This window comes from Hippoglossus stenolepis, chromosome 6, assembly GCF_022539355.2.
Source record: "Hippoglossus stenolepis isolate QCI-W04-F060 chromosome 6, HSTE1.2, whole genome shotgun sequence".
Classification (NCBI taxonomy): Eukaryota; Metazoa; Chordata; class Actinopteri; order Pleuronectiformes; family Pleuronectidae; genus Hippoglossus; species Hippoglossus stenolepis.
This window is the reverse complement of record NC_061488.1, coordinates 10981469-11000452: the sequence shown is the minus strand read 5'-3', so window position 1 is coordinate 11000452 and position 18984 is coordinate 10981469. Positions and strand designations below refer to the sequence as shown.

General features: G+C 39.0%; 2 protein-coding genes across 2 annotated transcripts; both read right to left on the bottom strand.

Annotated features, from left to right (window-relative positions):
• Positions 1-157: 157 nt before the first annotated feature.
• LOC118111470 (cytochrome P450 3A27) lies at positions 158-6230 on the bottom strand. The gene is made up of 13 exons (XM_035160100.2): positions 6095-6230; positions 3816-3909; positions 3679-3728; positions 3481-3580; positions 3279-3392; positions 3086-3174; positions 2745-2893; positions 2526-2653; positions 2339-2417; positions 1366-1526; positions 1050-1276; positions 622-784; positions 158-530 (listed from the first exon to the last, which is right to left on the bottom strand). Exons 1-13 carry the CDS (start codon positions 6163-6165, stop codon positions 435-437), a joined length of 1521 nt encoding a protein of 506 aa, XP_035015991.2. The 5' UTR covers positions 6166-6230; the 3' UTR covers positions 158-434.
• A 3225-nt stretch (positions 6231-9455) lies between these two features.
• LOC118111575 (cytochrome P450 3A40) lies at positions 9456-17469 on the bottom strand. Its single transcript, XM_035160277.2, has 13 exons — positions 17281-17469; positions 15022-15115; positions 14882-14934; positions 14684-14783; positions 14483-14596; positions 14286-14374; positions 13739-13887; positions 13520-13647; positions 13334-13412; positions 11331-11491; positions 10945-11171; positions 10139-10301; positions 9456-10047 (listed from the first exon to the last, which is right to left on the bottom strand). The coding sequence occupies exons 1-13, from the start codon at positions 17448-17450 to the stop codon at positions 9952-9954; spliced, it is 1623 nt and encodes a 540-aa protein (XP_035016168.2). The 5' UTR covers positions 17451-17469; the 3' UTR covers positions 9456-9951.
• Between the last annotated feature and the right edge of the window lie 1515 nt (positions 17470-18984).

The window sequence follows — 18984 nt, the reverse complement described above, 5'->3', positions numbered from 1 at the left end:
CAGTATCAAATTTGACAAGCATTTTCATGGACACCTGTAAAAGCATATGCCTTGTAGTGACTGTTTCAAACACACAGGAGATCAATAAGTAAATACTGTACACATTTAATATTATGATCATTTATCAATGCTTTCAAGGGACAAGATTTCATCAATATACATTCTATACATTTATAAATGTTTTCTATACATTTCTATAAATCGTAAAAACATACTATATGCTCCAATATATTTAGTGCTTTCATTTGTATGGTACTCAAAAATGTCTTTAGATGAGTGATTTGTCCACGAACTTGAACTACAGACAACCTTATATCTGAAGAATAAGAATATACTGTTTATGTTCTTTTTTCTAAAAGCGGAACATAAACTGTTGACTTGATAGTGAAGCAGGTTAGAGTGAGAGCTGCCAGGTTACTGCCACATAATCAGAGTTAGATTGAAGAAGAATCACTGGCTCTGGGCTCGAGTTTCAGTTTGATGGGCACCGCAGGCTTAGTTAAACCAGCCATTTGCAGCTCCATCGGAATCTAGGAAAACAATATGTATCAGAAATGAGGCTCTGCCAAAGCTCACATCCTAATTCAAACGACCACACTTAATAAAAACCAGTGTTCTCACCTGTGTCTCCTTGCATGTGACAAAGCTAAAGTTCTGAAGGACCATGACTAAGGCCAGCTTCATCGCCAAGAGAGCAAATCGCATTCCAATACAGTTCCTTGGTCCAGCTCCAAAGGGCAGGAAGGCATAGGGGTCGATGTTGTCTTTGTTCTCTTTGCTGAACCTGAAAAAAACATGAACAAATATCAGTAAGTTGCGTCATCTATACTTTTCTCATTTACACAAGATCAATAAGATGATTAAAAAGGCCGGTTCAGTGATTGGCCTTACTCCACTCTCACTTAAAGTCCCCTTAGAAAAGAGAACAAGGACCAAGCCTCAAACAGTCCTGTACTTTGAAGGTTTTTTATTCCCACCAGTCAGATTTCTTAAAGAAGACTTTGAATTTAACACTCTGAATTTAACCTGCCATTAATCCAGTACAGTACCTTTCAGGTTTGAAGGCCTCAGGCTCAGGCCACAAAGCAGGGTCCCGGTGCAAAGTGTAAATTGGTACCACGATGACAACTCCCTTCGGAACAGTCACACCGTTCACTTCCACTGAGGCCTTCGTCATTCTCTCCAATCGACTGGCAATAGGGTACAGCCTCATTGACTCATTCACCACCATGTCCAGGTATTCCATCTGCATCAGGCCTTCATAGGTGGGCTCACACTACAGGAAGTCAATTTAAAGTTGTAATGAGTTGGTAGCACAGAACCATTTGCTAATTAATTATAGTTATTTAAAAAAAGTAAAGTAACCTTTTCTGGGAAGGTTTCATCAATTTCCTTTTGCAAGGTCTTTTGGATGTGAGGGTGGGTTGCCAGGTTGTAGGATATAAAGCCAAGTGTGCTGGTGCTGGTTTCATAGCCAGCAAATATGAAAAACATGGCCTGAGCCAGGATTTCATTATCTGTCAGCCCTGCAACACACACGCAACATAATTCAACTATTGTATTGTTACTATTATGGAAAACCCTATGGACTGGTGGGCAACATTGTGGTCTTAAGGCTCAGAAAATGTTTGCTTGGAAATGAATGATTATTCTTTCCTAAATTCATAGCAGGGAGCCGGGTATTGATTTCACCAAAGAGTGTGTGTGTGTGTGTATGCGCGTGCGTGTGTGCGTGTGTGTGTTTGTGCGTGTGTGAGTGAGAGCCGGTTATAAGCTGAGATCTGCCTACCTGTTGAGTATTGTATGCAACATGATCACGCAAAGTGAAAGCGGTATCTACCAAGTTTATGCTGAGTTCGGCCTGCCGAGAACAATGCATCCCCCGTTCGATGCTTCTCAATATTGTCTGATTCTTTGTTTGAACTTGAGGCTCTAATCAGCAGAGATGGCTATCATATGACAATATTTGTAAGATAATACCCCGCCCAGAGGGGTGTGAAGTAAAGGGCAAGAGAAGTACAACAGTAGATAGCACTAATGCACACTGATGTTGGTTGCCAATAAACCTAACGAAGAAGAAGAAGAAACAGAAGAAGAAGAAGAAGAAGAAGAAGAAGAAGAAGAAGCTTTCATCTCTAGTTGCCTCCAAACTTCCAGTTTTACTTGTCAGTAGTCGATAACATTCAGTTCAACAACTATGCACAATGAAACACAATGTGAACATTGATATCTTTGACTACACTCTTTGTTTACATGTACAATATACTAAAATAAGCTTAAGGTATGACTATAGAGAAAACAATGAACTTAGATGTGTCCATCCAGTTTCTTTCTCTACCTTTTTGCAAACTGCCGTCGTTTTTATTGTTCTCTGAAACCTGAGAGTCCACCATCAGCTGCATGAAGTCCACTCGGTTCTGCCAGACAAAAAACACAGTTGTTGTTCAAGGGGAATCTTACACAAAACAAAATTGTAAAAAAATGTAACTTCACAAAATAAATCCACTGCAGCTGCACAGAATTACTTTGTGGTCAGCCTTCTTCCGATCAGATTTTATCCTCTGTAGGAAGCTGTAGAAGAAATTAGTCACTGCAGCAGGGAAGAATGCCACATCCATCTTATCAAACACTGGTTTCAAGAATGGAAACAGAACTGAAAGGAATAAGAAGAGAAACAGTTAATTTGAATGTCAAAGAAAGACGACAAAATAGATATTCTGGTCCCAGAATAATGTTCAACATACCGATAAGCACAACAAGAGGGATCACGAAGTCGAACTTGACCATTCTCTTGATGTTTGTTACAAACGGATCAGAGGGATGATTGATGGAATCAATGTCCACGCTGAAAGCAGTGCTGGTCACAACATCCATACTGTACGGTCCAAATACTCTGTAAAAAAGGCACGTAATTCCAATTGAGTAAAGTAATACCAATAATCCTTGAGTAAGAAAAAGTTAAACAAACAGGAAATTAATGAATCTCATCACAAAGAGTAAAGCCGTTTTCAGACATAACCTCTGGAGGATGTCAGGACATAACATGTATTTATTCTGCTGTGGAGATCACGTGTTTACTACTCACTCTTTAACTTCAATGACTTCATCCGCCCCGACTTTCTTGTGAAGACTCTCGATCAGGTTACTCGAGTGTTTAAACATTATTGTGAACATCTGCCCAAAAGAAAACAATGAATTGTCCAATTTTAGCATGTAGACATCAACCAGTTTTAGTGTGAATATGTGAATAATGCTAAAAAACAGTACAAAGTTTTAACCTCTTTCAGTCGGCCACTGGTGAAAGACGGCGAGAGCACACTGCGAATCCTCTTCCATTTCTCATCTTTTACTATTGACACAGCATCACGTAAGGGTCCGTTTAGGCCCAAATCCTAAACCACACACCCACAGAGGACACCTTCATTACATTTAGTTCAATAATTAGTCTTGAGCCCCCCCCCCCGTGTTGCTTTTCCTTACCCGTCTGTTGGTGAAGACAGAATAACACTCCTTAACCAAGACTGTTTTGATCATGGCTGTGTCCATTATAGCCAAGAGAGGCCGTCTGCCATCGTAAAACCTTGTAATGCAACAGCAGATATTGAAGTGAGTTGAATACAGCGTGGGACATCGCATGAGACATGTAGGATGTATTCTTAATTCATATCAAACACTTACCCCCAAATCCTGCCATATTTCTTAAAGCAGTCCGTGTCAAAATTGAGGCCCTGTGGAGACGAGTGATAGAGGAATCAAAAGAGTCAAAACCATCATCAGCAGAGTGTCAGCTTAGATCACTGGAAAACATGTCTCACCTTCCTGTACTCCAAAAATGTCCCAATAAAGGGCAAAGGTTTGGGTCCTTGGATGCCTAACTTCTTAAAAACGCCATATGGAGCATATCCATACCTGGGGATTAAAAAAGCAGGAAAGTGAGAACAAATCCATTATTAATGAAGTCATTCATATATATATATTATGTAAACATATTATAAAAAAGTTTCCAATTGTTTTTATGTTCGTTGAATATCTTTATTTCTTTTATGTAACTTAACTGTTGTAAACCACTTTCAGCTGCATTTCATGTATGAAAGGTACAATTTCAATAAAGTTTTGTTTTTTCTCTTATTCTATTTATTAAATGAAAAATGTGAGAAAAACAAGTTGCCTGTTTACTGACGTCTTGCACCTTACTATCAAACAACATGAATCCTGTCCTCGTGTAACTGTTATGTCTATTCGAAAACATTATAGTTTCTATAAGATGCCTAAGTGTTCTTTGATGGGTTTATCAGTCAAAACACAATACTTGATACTTCGAAGCTTCAACTAAGTTTACACTTTCATCCTTTTTCTGTCATCAGCTGCATTTCTGCATTTGCTAAATATTTGAAACCATAAAAATCCTTCTTTCAGTTCTGTATAGGCTGGTTCCCCCGTGTCTGTTGGAGCATAAGGACCACAGGGTGTAGAGCAGAAGAAGTGGTCTGAATGGTTTCTGTGGATGCTTGCTAGATATTAAATCCAACCAAAAGAAAATCTTGTGATCTTTGGACATTTTCATGGAGGATAATCAGGATATCTTAACTTGGTAATAAAGCTCCATTAAGTTCCATTTAAGTGCCCAAGGACTCGTTTCAGTGAGTCAGCATATGCAATTCATAATAAACAAGCTATTGTTAATGTTAATTATTAAACCTGTGTTCGTGCTGCTATTGCATATTAAAAAAAAGTCTGCTGTCGAAGGAGCCCATTGTAATTGAATACAGCCTTTATTATCTTATCAGCTATGCCTGTATGTGACCATTAACATATCTAACTAAGGAAAGGTTTATTAAGTGTCCACTGATTTGAAGGCCCCTGTGCACTTATGGTACCCCCACATGGAGCGATATGAATTATTGTTTGGCTGATTAGAGGTCGTCTTAGGTCCCACACTGACCTCAACTGTAAACTCCTCCTGAGTCTCCCATCAACTCAGCTGCACCAGATTCAGTGGAGCAAATTAAATGGTTAATGGGTCTGTATTTATAAAGAGCTTTCTTAGTCTTGATGACCACTCAAAGCGCTCTACAGTACAGTTTGTCATTTACCCATTCACAAAATACACCTTAATTATCATCCATATTAACTCATGTTGACTCCCAAGCAAGTCTCCAGCCACTTTCAACGTGACCACAGGTGTAATGTTAAAGAAAAGACTGCATGGTTGAGCAGGGTCCACAGACTGTATATATAGATGACAACAGGACTAAATTACGAGGATCACCCGCCTGTTGCTGGTTGAAATACAGCTCAAAAACCCCACCCCTACTGGCACGATAAGACATGCAGTATAGTTCTTATCCCACGTACCCATATATTTAAACATATTTGGTAAAGAAGCACGTCTATATGTACACACCCTTGCAGCACCCACACAAGGCTGTTTGACATCTCCCTATCGCTACTGTTATTTACAATATTTACTTTTACCTAATTTTATTGGTACAAGCAATTTATCATAAACCAGAAAAAAATAAAACACGTTCGTGCACAGACAATTCAAAAATATTTATAGTCCCTTAGATCCTAGAGTTTTTTTTATTTGGACACATTACATTCATCTGTAAATCTTTAACTGTAGGCTACCTTTAGTCCAGTCAAATCATCACGTGTGCCTTCATGCACTGACAAACCTCCAGGGTTGTGTTTTTTTTAGTATTTGTGTATATGGATTATTATTATTATTATTATTATTATTATTATTATTATTATTATTATGTGACAATAAAGACTTAGAATATCAAGCCTTAAAATAAAATAGGTTTTATTTTGTTTTGTGATAATAAGCAGCCTTGAATCAGTGTCTTCAGCTACTTAAAACAACATTGACAGTGTTGCCCTGTTTTCCACTTTATACGTTATAGTTTTCACACGTGGACTCACAACCTCAAATTAAACGTCAGATAAATAGTGCGCGGAAACAAGAAACTAGAAACTGTCACACAGCCTCCTACAAAAGGAGGTAAGAAAAGGAAACAGGGAAATTGTTCACTTTTATTTGGGAAACTGTGCAGATCTGGAGGACACACACCAACAGAATCATACTCACACTGCGATGAGAGTGATGACAAACACTATTAACGTCCAGGTTTCGATGGAAAAGTCCGGGAAGTAGCCCATCGTGCGTCCTGCTGTGCGCCCTGAGCTCTGCGCTCTGTCACCGCTTCTCTCGGTGCAGGTGTGTGAGCTGCACAGAGGCGGGGCCACGGTTAAAAACATGTTGCGTCATTTCCTTTCGTCACCACCAGTGCGCGCTGGCCCAGTCCAGGTCAACTGAACACTGAACTGCATCTTTCTCCCACTTAAAGAGATAGTTCACCCAAAAAACGAAAATTCATACATTATCTACTCTCCACTATATATATATATATATATATATATATATATATATATATACACTACCGTTCAAAAGTTTGGGGTCACTTAGAAATTTCCTTCTTTTTCAAAGGAAAGCACTGTTTTTTTCAATGAAGATAACATTAAATTAATCAGAAATACACTCTATACATTGTTAATGTGGTAAATGACTATTCTAGGTGGAAACGTCTTGTTTTTAATGAAATATCTACATAGGTGTATAGAGGCCCATTTCCAGCAACTATCACTCCAGTGTTCTAATGGTACATTGTGTTTGCTAATCGCCTTAGAAGACTAATGGATGATTAGAAAACCCTTGAAAACCCTTGTGCAATTATGTTAGCACAGCTGAAAACTGTTTTGCTGGTGAGAGAAGCTATAAAACTGGCCTTCCTTTGAGCTAGTTGAGTATCTGGAGCATCACATTTGTGGGTTTGATTATACTCTCAAAATGGCCAGAAAAAGAGAACTTTCATGTGAAACTCGCCAGTCTATTCTTGTTCTCAGAAATGAAGGCTATTCCAATGCGAGAAATTGCGAAGAAACTGAAAATTTCCTACAACGGTGTGTACTACTCCCTTCAGAGAACAGCACAAACGGGCTCTAACCAGAGTAGAAAGAGAAGTGGGAGGCCCCGGTGCACAACTCAGCAAGAAGACAAGTATATTAGAGTCTCTAGTTTGAGAAATAGACGCCTCACAGGTCCTCAACTGGCAGCTTCTTTAAATGGTACCTGCAAAACGCCAGTGTCAACATCTACAGTGAAGAGGCGACTCCGGGATGCTGGCCTTCTAGGCAGAGTGGCAAAGAAAAAGCCATATCTGAGACTGGCCAATAAAAAGAAAAGATTGATATGGGCAAACGAACACAGACATTGGACAGAGGAAGATTGGAAAAAAGTGTTATGGACAGACGAATCAAAGTTTGAGGTGTTTGGATCACACAGAAGAACATTTGTGAGACGCAGAACAGGTGAAAAGATGCTGGAAGAGTGCCTGACGCCATCTGTCAAGCATGGTGGAGGTAATGTGATGGTCTGGGGCTGCTTTGGTGCTGGTAAAGTGGGAGATTTGTACAAGGTAAAGGGATTTTAAATAAGGAAGGCTATCACTCCATTTTGCAACGCCATGCCATACCCTGTGGACAGCGCTTGATTGGAGCCAATTTCCTCCTACAACAGGACAATGACCCAAAGCACACCTCCAAATTATGCAAGAACTATTTAGGGAAGAAGCAGGCAGCTGGTATGCTGTCTGTAATGGAGTGGTAGCGCAGTCACCAGATCTCAACCCCATTGAGCTGTTGTGGGAGCAGCTTGACCGTATGGTACGCAAGAAGTGCCCATCAAGCCAATCCAACTTGTGGGAGGTGCTTGCGGAGCGTGGGTGAAATTTCTACAGATTACCTCAACAAATTAACAGCTAGAATGCCAAAGGTCTGCAATGCTGTAATTGCTGCAAATGGAGCATTCTTTGACGAAAGCAAAGTTTGAAGAACAAAATTAATATTTCAAATAAAAATCATTATTTCTAACCTTGTCAATGTCTTGATTATATTTTCTATTCATTTTGCAACTCATTTGATAAATAAAAGTGTGAGTTTTCATGGAAAACACGAAATTGTCTGGGTGACCCCAAACTTTTGAACGGTAGTGTATATATATTACAGGCACCTGGATGACACCACACCTTTGAAGAAGTGGTCGCCATTTACTTCAATTGTATTGGATTTGGCTGCAACGCTGTTTAACCCTTGAACTCTTCAAGTGTTTTGTGGACACTTCACCCACCCCTCCATCGGCATAGTGGTGAGTGGATTATGAGTAAATTTTCATTTTTGGGTGAACTATCGGGAAGAAAGAATATCATAATCAGAGGAGCATGACACAGCTATTAGTGATCTGGTTTTGGTGAAGTATTTGAGTCCACAAAACACCTTTGGAGTTCCAGGAGTAAACAGTGTTGCCGCCAAATCCAAAACAATTAAAGTAAATGGTGATTAATTCTTTAGACGTAAAAAAACCCAGCAAAAAACAAAAACAGAAAAAGCCTCCATACTGCTCCCGTGGTGTCAGGCAAGTGTCCGTAAGCCCCAATATTCAAATTCGACTTGAAACAAGGTCATTTTCACCATGTGTTTAGTCTTTAGACCAGTGGCAGCCAACCTGTCGTTTGCGATTCATGTATCAATGCTTTACAGGGATCTTATATTATATATATGATCTTATATATATTAGATTATTTATTAATACATACATTTCTACAATATTACACAATATTTTAAAAAATTGTTAATTGAATACTGTTTACACCACCATGACACTATTGATCAAAACCTGATATTTCAGAGAAAAATTCGATAAATATCTATTGAGTTACATTTAAGTTTGATCAAAAATAAGAATTGCAAATGTCTAGTACAAAACTGTTAATCTTGTGTCTGTTTATTCCTCTTTGCACAGTAGCACAGGATTAGGCCTATAGATTTAGCAGTTTGGGGATAATTTTGGTGCAGTACCGAAGAACAACTCTAGGGCGAGGGGTCAGTAAGCAAAAAGTGTGTGAAAGTTTTAGGGTAAAAATGCACTTTTGGCTCAAACTGAGGACCATTTCTGAAACTCAGAGAATATCATCTATTTAGGGTTAGGAGACTATTTAGAGGCAAACAAAGTAAGGACCGGCCAAAATGTCCTCACTTCCCTCACTCTGTTGGTTAAAAAACTAATGCCGGTCGTCACTATGTAGCAACTGCAAGCGCACACACACACACACACACACACACACACAGTTTTGTTATCCGAGTTAGTTTAGTTAGATATTTGTGTGTTTGAGCTGCTGGATGTCAGTGTAGGGCAAAACTCTCCGTGTGTCACCTGATATCTCAAAATCTGTGTCCATGGAAAATCATTCCCTCATTCCAGGGATGCCCAAACCATGGGAAATGTTGACAGTAAAAATGTTATTGCATCTAAACCAGGCAGGTTTTCTAACTTCATTCTACACCGTAGACTGCACACAATGTTCAGCCCTGAAACAATAACAGCAAACAGAAACTGTGATGATATGTTGCAATTTAATTCTGTCACATAAAAGTAACAAAAAGAGCAGTGGTGTTAATATTGAAGATTTAAAAAATATCAAAACACCTCATATTGTCTACTAAAATACAATGAGGGAAAAAACAACGCCTGTCAGTCAATCAGGACGACAAAAAAATCAGCAGGGGTTTGTTTCCTAGAACCAAATGTTATTTAAATGTAATCGAAATAATTAGTGAAAATATACATGATCTGTAAGATGTCATCGATATACATTCTATACATTTATATACGTTTTCTATACATTAATATAAATCGTAAAAAAATACCCAATGCTCCAATTTATATGGTGCTTTATTTTGTATGGTACTCTAAAATGTCTTTAGATGAGTGATTTGTGAAGAATATACTGTATATGTTTTGTATTTTTCTAAAAGCGGAACATAAACTGGTGACTTGATAGTGAAGCAGGTTAGAGTGAGAGCTGCCAGATTACTGCCACATAATGAGAGTTAGATTGAAGGAGAATCACTGGCTCTGGGCTCGAGTTTCAGTTTGATGGGCACGGCAGGCGTGGTAAAACCATCCACTCCCAGCTCCATCGGAATCTAGGAAAACAAAATGTATCAGAAATGAGGCTCTACCAAAGCTCACATCCTAATTCAAACGACCACACTTTATAAAAACCAGTGTTCTCACCTGTGTCTCCTTGCATGTGACAAAGCTAAAGTTCTGAAGGACCATGACTAAGGCCAGCTTCATCGCCAAGAGAGCAAATCGCATTCCAATACAGTTCCTTGGTCCAGCTCCAAAGGGCAGGAAGGCATAGGGGTCGATGTTGTCTTTGTTCTCTTTGCTGAACCTGAAAAAAACATTAACAAATATCAGTAAGTTGCATCATCTATACCACTTTTCTCATTTATACAAGATCAATAAGATGATTAAAAAGGACAGTTCAGAAATTGGCCTTACTCCACTCTCACTTGAGGTCCCCTTAGAAAAGAGAACAAGGACCAAGCCTCAGACAGTCCTGTACTTTGAAGGCCATGCCTTACACAGTGTTCTTAACAGACTCATTCAGGGATCGACTAGTGACGCCTCAGTGTTTCTACTGAACGACTAAGAAGGTTTTTTATTCCAGCAGCAGTCAGATTTTTTAAAGAACACTTTTAGTTTTTGGCTGGATCTATGGCACATGTCAGATGAAAATCATTTCTCAAATGGCTTTTTATGGTTTTCATTATTGTGAAATGTACTGTGAATGTAATGTTTACTGTTTGTTGTCTGTATTTGGTGGCAAATTAGGTTCTCGGGATTAATTATATCTGATCTAATCTATCCTTCCATCCTTTGAAAGTGGGGGTCTGGACATGACGTGAGAGACAGGGTACACCCTGGACGAATCGAGTGTATCAGAGATATAGAGACAAGCAACCATAGAAATATCGGGAAGTTTAGTCACACGACTAATTTTGGGTTAAATCTGAATTTAACCTGTACAGTACCTTTCAGGTTTGAAGGCCTCAGGCTCAGGCCACAAAGCAGGGTCCCGTTGCAAAGTGTAAATTGGTACCATGACGACTGTTCCCTTCGGAACGGTCACACCGTTCACTTCCACTGAGGCCTTCGTCATTCTCTCCAATCGATTGGCAATAGGGTACAGCCTCATTGACTCATTCACCACCATGTCCAGGTATTCCATCTGCATCAGGCCTTCATAGGTGGGCTCACACTAGAGGAAGTGAATTTTAAAGTTGTAATGAGTTGGTAGCACAGAACCAGTTGCTAATTAATTGATAAAGCCCTATGAGACAAATTGTGATTTGTGAATATGGGCTATACAAATACAATTTGATTGATTGATTGATAATTCATTACAGATTATAGATACCTTTTCTGGGAAGGTTTCATCAATCTCCTTTTGCAAGGTCTTTTGGATGTGAGGGTGGGTTGCCAGGTTGTAGGATATAAAGCCAAGTGTGCTGCTCGTGGTTTCATAGCCAGCAAAGATGAATATCATGGCCTGAGACAGGATTTCGTGATCAGTCAGCCCTGCAACACACACACAACATAATTCAACTATTGTATTGTTACTACAATGACTATACTTATGGACTTGTGGGCAACACTGTCATCTATAAAGAATCAGAAAATAATTGCTTGGGAAATAATAGCAGGGAGTCGGGTATTGATGTCACCCCAGAGAGTGTTTGTGCAAAACAAATCAGAAACACAAGGAAGTACTTTCACCAAACTTGGAGGAAATATTACTTAAAGGGGACATAGCATGCCCATTTTACCACAAGTTGATATGGTTCCTTGGGGTCTTAATGAAATGTCTGTAACATACTTTGGTCAAAATACCACAAGGATCATTTAAAACAGCACCCTTTTTACCCTGTATAAAACAGCCCTCCACAGAGTGACCTGTTTTGAGTGCCTGTTCCTTTAAATGCTAATGAGCCAGCTCCCCCCTCCCCCCTCTCCCCCCATGATTTTAAACGATATAAATTACATATTTTATATGATATAAATTATCAAATATGCATCCCATACTTTGTATTCCCCTCCTGTTGTCCTGGAGTTTTAATTTTCCCAATCACATAATTAAATGTCCCCCTCTGCCCATCCACTACAAGCACACAAGCAGACAGACAGATAGAGAAAGAGAGGGGTGGCGACATTCAACGGGTACAACAACAAGCGGAGAAAGCAGAATCGCGGGCTGACCTTATATATACAGTCTATGGGGCTGACCAGCCCCATAGTCGCCCCAGTCTATGGGGCGGAGAGCGAGCGGTCGCGCCCGAGCAGCTGCTGCAGCCTCCCAGTCCCAACGATCCAGACAAATGCCACATGTGAGTGAATCGCGGGCTGACCAGTGCGGAGAAATGCTCGTCACGTGTGAACAGCCAGGCGGCTGCGTGCTTGGGAACGGTGCTGCGCTGCCTCGCAGCCTCGCTGCGTCCGGTGTAAACCCGGCGTAACGAGTGTGGGGGGACTTCCAGTGCCTTGTTATGACACAAAACCCAGGAAGCTCACTCGAGTCACTCAAGCATGATGTTTCTGACTTAGAGGAACCATAACAAAACGCGCTTGTGTTTTTTTCCCAGAGTTTTTGGGTTGGTAGACATGCCAGATACCCACATTAACCTGTAGAAGCACTAACAAAGTGGAATTTGCATGCTATGTCCCCTTTAATAGGGTATCTCCAGATGATTGACGCATGGAGCTGATGGGCTGTGAGGGAACAGGGGGATGACACATGCAAACGGTGCTTCATCAGAGATGAGATGTTCAGCTGAGACCTGCCTACCTGCTGAGAATTGTATTTCACACGATCATGCACAGTGAATCGCTATCTACCAAGTTCATGCTGAATTCTGCCTGCCTAACGAGAACGGTTCATCTCCCGTCCTATGCTTCTGAATATTGTCTGATTCTTTGTTTGAACTTCAGCAGTCAAAAGGTCACATGACAATATTTGCAAGATGACATCTAAAGCTGACCAGATGCTATGACCCAATTTTTTTATCCTACCCACCCACCTTGAGGTGTCTGAAGTAATGAAAAGGGAAAGACAAGTACAGCAGTAGATGGCAGTAATGCACCTTGATGTTGGTTGCCAATAAACCTCACAAAGAAGAAGAACAAGAAGAACAAGAACAAGAACAAGAACAAGCTTTCATCTCTAGTTGCCTCCAAACTTCCAGTTTTACTTGTCAGTAGTCGACAACATGCAGTTCAACAACTATGTATAATGAAACACAATGTGAACATTGATATCTTTGACTACACTCTTTGTTTACATGTAAAATATAATAAAATAAGCTTAAGGTATGACTATAGAGAAAACTAAGAACTTAAACGTGTCCATCCAGTTTCTTTCTCTACCTTTTTGCAAACTGCTGTCGTTTTTATTGTTCTCTGAAACCTGAGAGTCCACCATCAGCTGCATGAAGTCCACTCGGTTCTGCCAGACAAAAAACACAGTTGTTGTTCAAGGGGAATCTTACACGAAAGAAAATTGAAAAAAACAAAATTTCACAAATTCAATCCACTGTAGCTGCGCTGAATTACTTTGTGGTCAGCCTTCTTCCGATCAGATTTTATCATCTGTAGGAAGCTGTAGAAGAAGTTAGACACTTCAGCAGGGAAGAATGCCACATCCATCTTATCAAAGACTGGTCCCAAGAATGGAAACAGAACTGAAAGGAATAAGAAGAGAAACAGTTAATTTGAATGTCAAAGAAAGACGACAAAATAGATATTCTGGTCACAGAATAATGTTCAACATACCGATAAGCACAAGTAATGGATTCAGGAAGTTGAACTTGACCATTTTCTTGATGTTTGTTACAAACGGATCAGAGGGATGATTGATGGAATCAATGTCCACGCTGAAAGAAGTGCTGGTCACAACATCCATACTGTACGGTCCAAATACTCTGTAAAAAAGGCATGTAATTCCAATTGAGTACAGTAATACCAATAATCCTTGAGTAAGACAAAGTAAAACAAACGGGAAACTAATGAATCTCATCACAAAGAGTAAAGCCGTTTTCAGACATAACCTCTGGAGGATGTCAGGACATAACATGGATTCATTCTGCTGTGGAGATCACGTGTTCCTGTTTACAGCAGACTGACACCAGCATCAGCCCTGATCACCAAAAGCTCTCTTGACATATTCACCTGTCTTCTACATTTTTCATCATGAGATATATATAATTTGTTTTATCTTTTTCATTTTGTCACGTGTTACATACGTCATCAACCCCCCCACTCCACGATGAGTTCTCATAACCGCTCAGTGCATGTCTGAAAGCAACTTAACATTACTCACTCTTTAACTTCAATGACTTCATCCGCAGCGACTTTCTTGTGAAGACTCTCGATCAGGTTACTCGAGTGTTTAAACATTATTGTGTACATCTGCTCAAAAGAAAACAATGAATTGTCAAATATTTGCATATAGACATCAACCAGTTTTAGTGTGAATATGTGAATAATGCAAAAAAACAAAAAGTACATATTTTTAACCTCTTTCAGTCGGCCACTGGTGAATGACGGCGAGAGCACACTGCGAATCCTCTTCCATTGCTCATCTTCTACTATTGACACAGCATCATGTAAGGGTCCGTTTAGGCCCAAATCCTGAACCACACACCCACAGAGGATACCTTCATTACATTTAGTTCAAATGAAATTAACCAAATGTTAATTTGTGTTGCTTTTCCTTACCCGTCTGTTGGTGAAGACAGAATAACACTCCTTAACCAAGACTGTTTTGATCATGGCTGTGTCCATTATAGCCAAGAGAGGCTGTCTGCCATCGTAACACCTTGTAATGCAACAACAGATATTGAAGTAAGTCGAATACAGCGTGGGACATCGCATGAGACATGTAGGATGTATTCTTAATTCATATCAAACACTTACCCCCACATCCTGCCATATTTCTTAAAGCAGTCTGTGTCAAAATTGTGGACGCCCTGTGGAGACGAGTGACAGAGGAATCAAAAGAGTCAAAACCATCATCAGCAGAGTGTCAGCTTAGATCACTGGAAAACGTGTCTCACCTTCCTGTACTCCAAAAATGTCCCAATAAAGGGCAAAGGTTTGGGTCCTTGGATGCCTAACTTCTTAAAAACGCCATATGGAGCATATCCATACCTGGGGATTAAAAAAAGGAGGAAAGTGAGAACAAATCCATTATTAAAAAGTTTACAATTGTTTTTATGTTCGTTGAATATCTTTGTCTTTTATGTGAGTTCACTGTTGTAAAGCACTTTCAGCTGCATTTCATGTATGAAAGGTAATAAAAAAATAAAATAAAGTTTGAATTTAAACAATTTAAATAAAGTTTTGTTTTTCGTGCATCGACTTCTTTCTCTTATTCTATTTTTAAATGAAAAATGTGAGAAAAACAAGTTGCCTGTTTACTGACTTCTTGCACCTTCCTATCAAACAACATGAATCCTGTCCTCGTGTAACTGTCATGTCTATTCGATAACATTATAGTATCTGTAAGATGCTTTAGTATTCTTTGATGGGTTTATCAGTCAAAACACAATACTTGATACTTCAAAGCTTCAACTAAGTTTACAGTTTCATCCTTTTTCTGTCATCAGCTGCATTTCTGCATTTGCTAAATATTTGAAACCATAAAAATCCTTCTTTCAGTTCTGTATAGGCTGGTTCCCCCGTGTCTGTTGGAGCATAAGGACCACAGGGTGTAGAGCAGAAGAAGTGGTCTGAATGGTTTCTGTGGATGTTTGCTAGATATTAAATCCAACCAAAAGAAAATCTTGTGATCTTTGGACATTTTCATGGAGGATTATCAGGATATCTTAACTTGTGAAAGCACTGGTAATAAAGCTCCATTAAGTTCCATTTAAGTGCCCCATGACTCATTTCAGTGAGTCAGCATATTCAATTCATCCCAAACAAGCCATTGTTTATGTTGATAATTACACCTTAGTTTGTCCTGCAATTGCATGTAAAAAAAAAGTCTGCTGTCGAAGGAGCCCATTGTAATTGAATACAGCCTTTATTATCTTATCAGCTATGCCTGTATGTGATCATTAACATATCTAACTCGGGACAGAATCCATTCATTTGAAGGCACCTTTACATTGATGTAATGTACTTATGAAATATATATATATATATATATTTATGTTTACATATTATTTAAAAAGCGAACAATTGTTGTTGTTGTGTTGAATGTCTTTTATGTAAATTCACTGTTGTAAAGCACTTTCAGCTGCAGTTCATGTATGAAATGTACAATATAAATAAAGTTGTAATAAAGAAAAGACTGCATGGTTGAGCAGGACCCAAGTCTGTGTATGTAGAATAAGGTGCAATAAGAAACTGAAGGGCTCTGTGCTCTAGTGATGTGTGATCTTCAAATTGTTTCTTATTGTTTGATTATTAACTTTAACTACACTTTTTTTCCCCCGTTAAAAGAATATTTGGGTAGTTTTTCGTCGCTCTTGCTGAGAGTCAAGGACAGAGGGTGTGTCACACCTTGTTTAGCCCAAACGGGCAAATTGTGATTTGTGAATATGGGCGAGACCAATAAAATGTTATTTATTGTTTGAACTGTTTCCTATTGTGTGCCTTGTGTTTTGAAAGATGCTATCTAAATAAATTATTATCGTGATCCTGGATCATGACCATGATGGTGGATCGTGGATCACGGTGGCAGCTGATTGTGGATTATGATTACAGCTAGATTGCTTACAATTAGAATATACCTACTCACATATACAACCATTATACACCTCTCTATTAATTCTAGGTGTGGTCCTTTCTAATAAAATGTTTAAATATTGTTATTTTGTTGACACCTATTGAACTTTTGTCCGTCCTGGGAGAGGGATCCGTCACTCTTGTCGTTTTTCCTCACTCTTGCTGATGATGTTGCACCTTGTTAACCCCTTTGAGGCAAAGTGTGATTTGTGGATATGGATTATTAATATTAATATTATTAATATTATTAATATTATTAATATTATTATGTGACAATAAAGACTTGAATCAGTGTCTTCAGCTACTGAAAACAACATTGACAGTGTTGCCCTGTTTTCCACTTTAAATGTCGCGGACTCAAACGTTACAGTTTTCACACGTGGACTCACAACCTCAAATTAAACGTCAGATAAATCGTGCGCGGAAACTAGAAACTAGAAACTGTCACACAGCCTCTTACAAAGAGCTGTAAGAAAAGGAAACAGCCAGATTCAGTGTTTCCGCCTTTGTGCGGAATTGTTCACTTTTATTTGGGAAACTGTGCAGATCTGGAGGACACACACAAACAGAACCATACTCACACTGCGATGAGAGTGATGGCAAACACTATCAACGTCCAGGTTTCGATGGAAAAGTCCGGAAAGTAGCCCATCGTGCGTCCTGCTGTGCGCCCTGAGCTCTGCGCTCTGTCACCGCTTCTCTCGGTTGAGGTGTGTGAGCTGCACAGAGGCGGGGCCACGGTTAAAAACATATTGCATAACTTCTTATCGTCACCATCAGTGCGCGCTGGGCCAGTCCAGGTCAACTGAACACTGAACTGCACCTTCCTCCCACTTAAAGAGATAGTTCACCCAAAAATCGAAAATTCATACATTATCTACTCTCCATATATATTATATATATATATATATATATATATATATATATATATATATATATATTACAGGCACCTGGATGACACCACACGTTTGAAGAAGTGGTCGCCATTTACTTCAATTGTATTGGATTTGGCTGCAACGCTGTTTAACCCTTGAACTCTTGAAGTGTTTTGTGGACACTTCACCCACCCCTCCATCGGCATAGTGGTGAGTGGATTATGAGTGAATTTTCATTTTTGGGTGAACTATCGGGAAGAAAGAATATCATAATCAGAGGAGCATGACACAGCTATTAGTGATCTTTGTGCCACAAAATAAAAATCTGCCTGAACTTGATAATCTGGGACACTTTATGAAAAAAAATTAAAAACTGAATATGAAAATGTATATTTTTCATAAAATGTCATTAATTCACATGAACATCTAAAAGTCATATTTCTTTCATAGAGAACCCGTAATGTTAAATCAAGAAACTATAACATGCATTTTAAACATTATATTAAAGGTGCATCACATTTTAAAAATCAATTAAAATTCAACAGTAATAAAAATAACAATAACAGATTTATTAATTCATTAAATCACTATTCTATTGGGGCGACTCAGGGAACTTTCCTTGCAGGTGAGAGTCAGATAAACACTGACCACCCCATTGTCTTCTCCACTTATGAAACCAATGGCTGTAGACCACAGGACAGACACTCTTCTGTGCTTTTTGGATCAATTAGTTTAAACAGACAGGGACACACTGAATTTACCTTTTACTCCTGTCTGAAACTAGAGACCATATGCTACATCCCTTTAGTTTAGTTTCTTTTTACTTCAGGAAGTCCCTAAATGCATATTTCCCCATTTAGAGCATTTAGATGACTGTTCCAGATTACCCACTGATGCTTTCCCACATTATCAACCAGATTTGAGGAAGTGGGACAACTAAAAAGCCTTTGAAAAAATAAAATATCAAACATTTTAAACAACTCAATGCATAAACAAACATAATTTGATAACAATAAGGAACATTGCCTAATTTATTAGGTTCAATGTGGGCAGCTACCTGCGTTGAGCAGTTGGGGAATTCATCTTGTTTAGAATGTATAAACAGCCTGTCAGACATTAACAATTGAGTGCTTGATCCTGAATTCACGTTTCAAAGAGCAGGGAGAGTGTATTTTTTAGGGTTACACCACTCGTTTTCATGGAGAAAAAACATTTGCTATCAATAATATCATACCTATATTATTATATTATATCATACCTACCTAACAACAACCATGATTTGAATATATTTGATTCAAACTGAAAATAGGAAAAACGTTTTGGGAAAAGTTTATTATATAAACCAGTAAATCTTGCTACTATAAGCCCAGTCTGACCTGGAAGCTCTGGTACCTTATAGTCCTATGCACC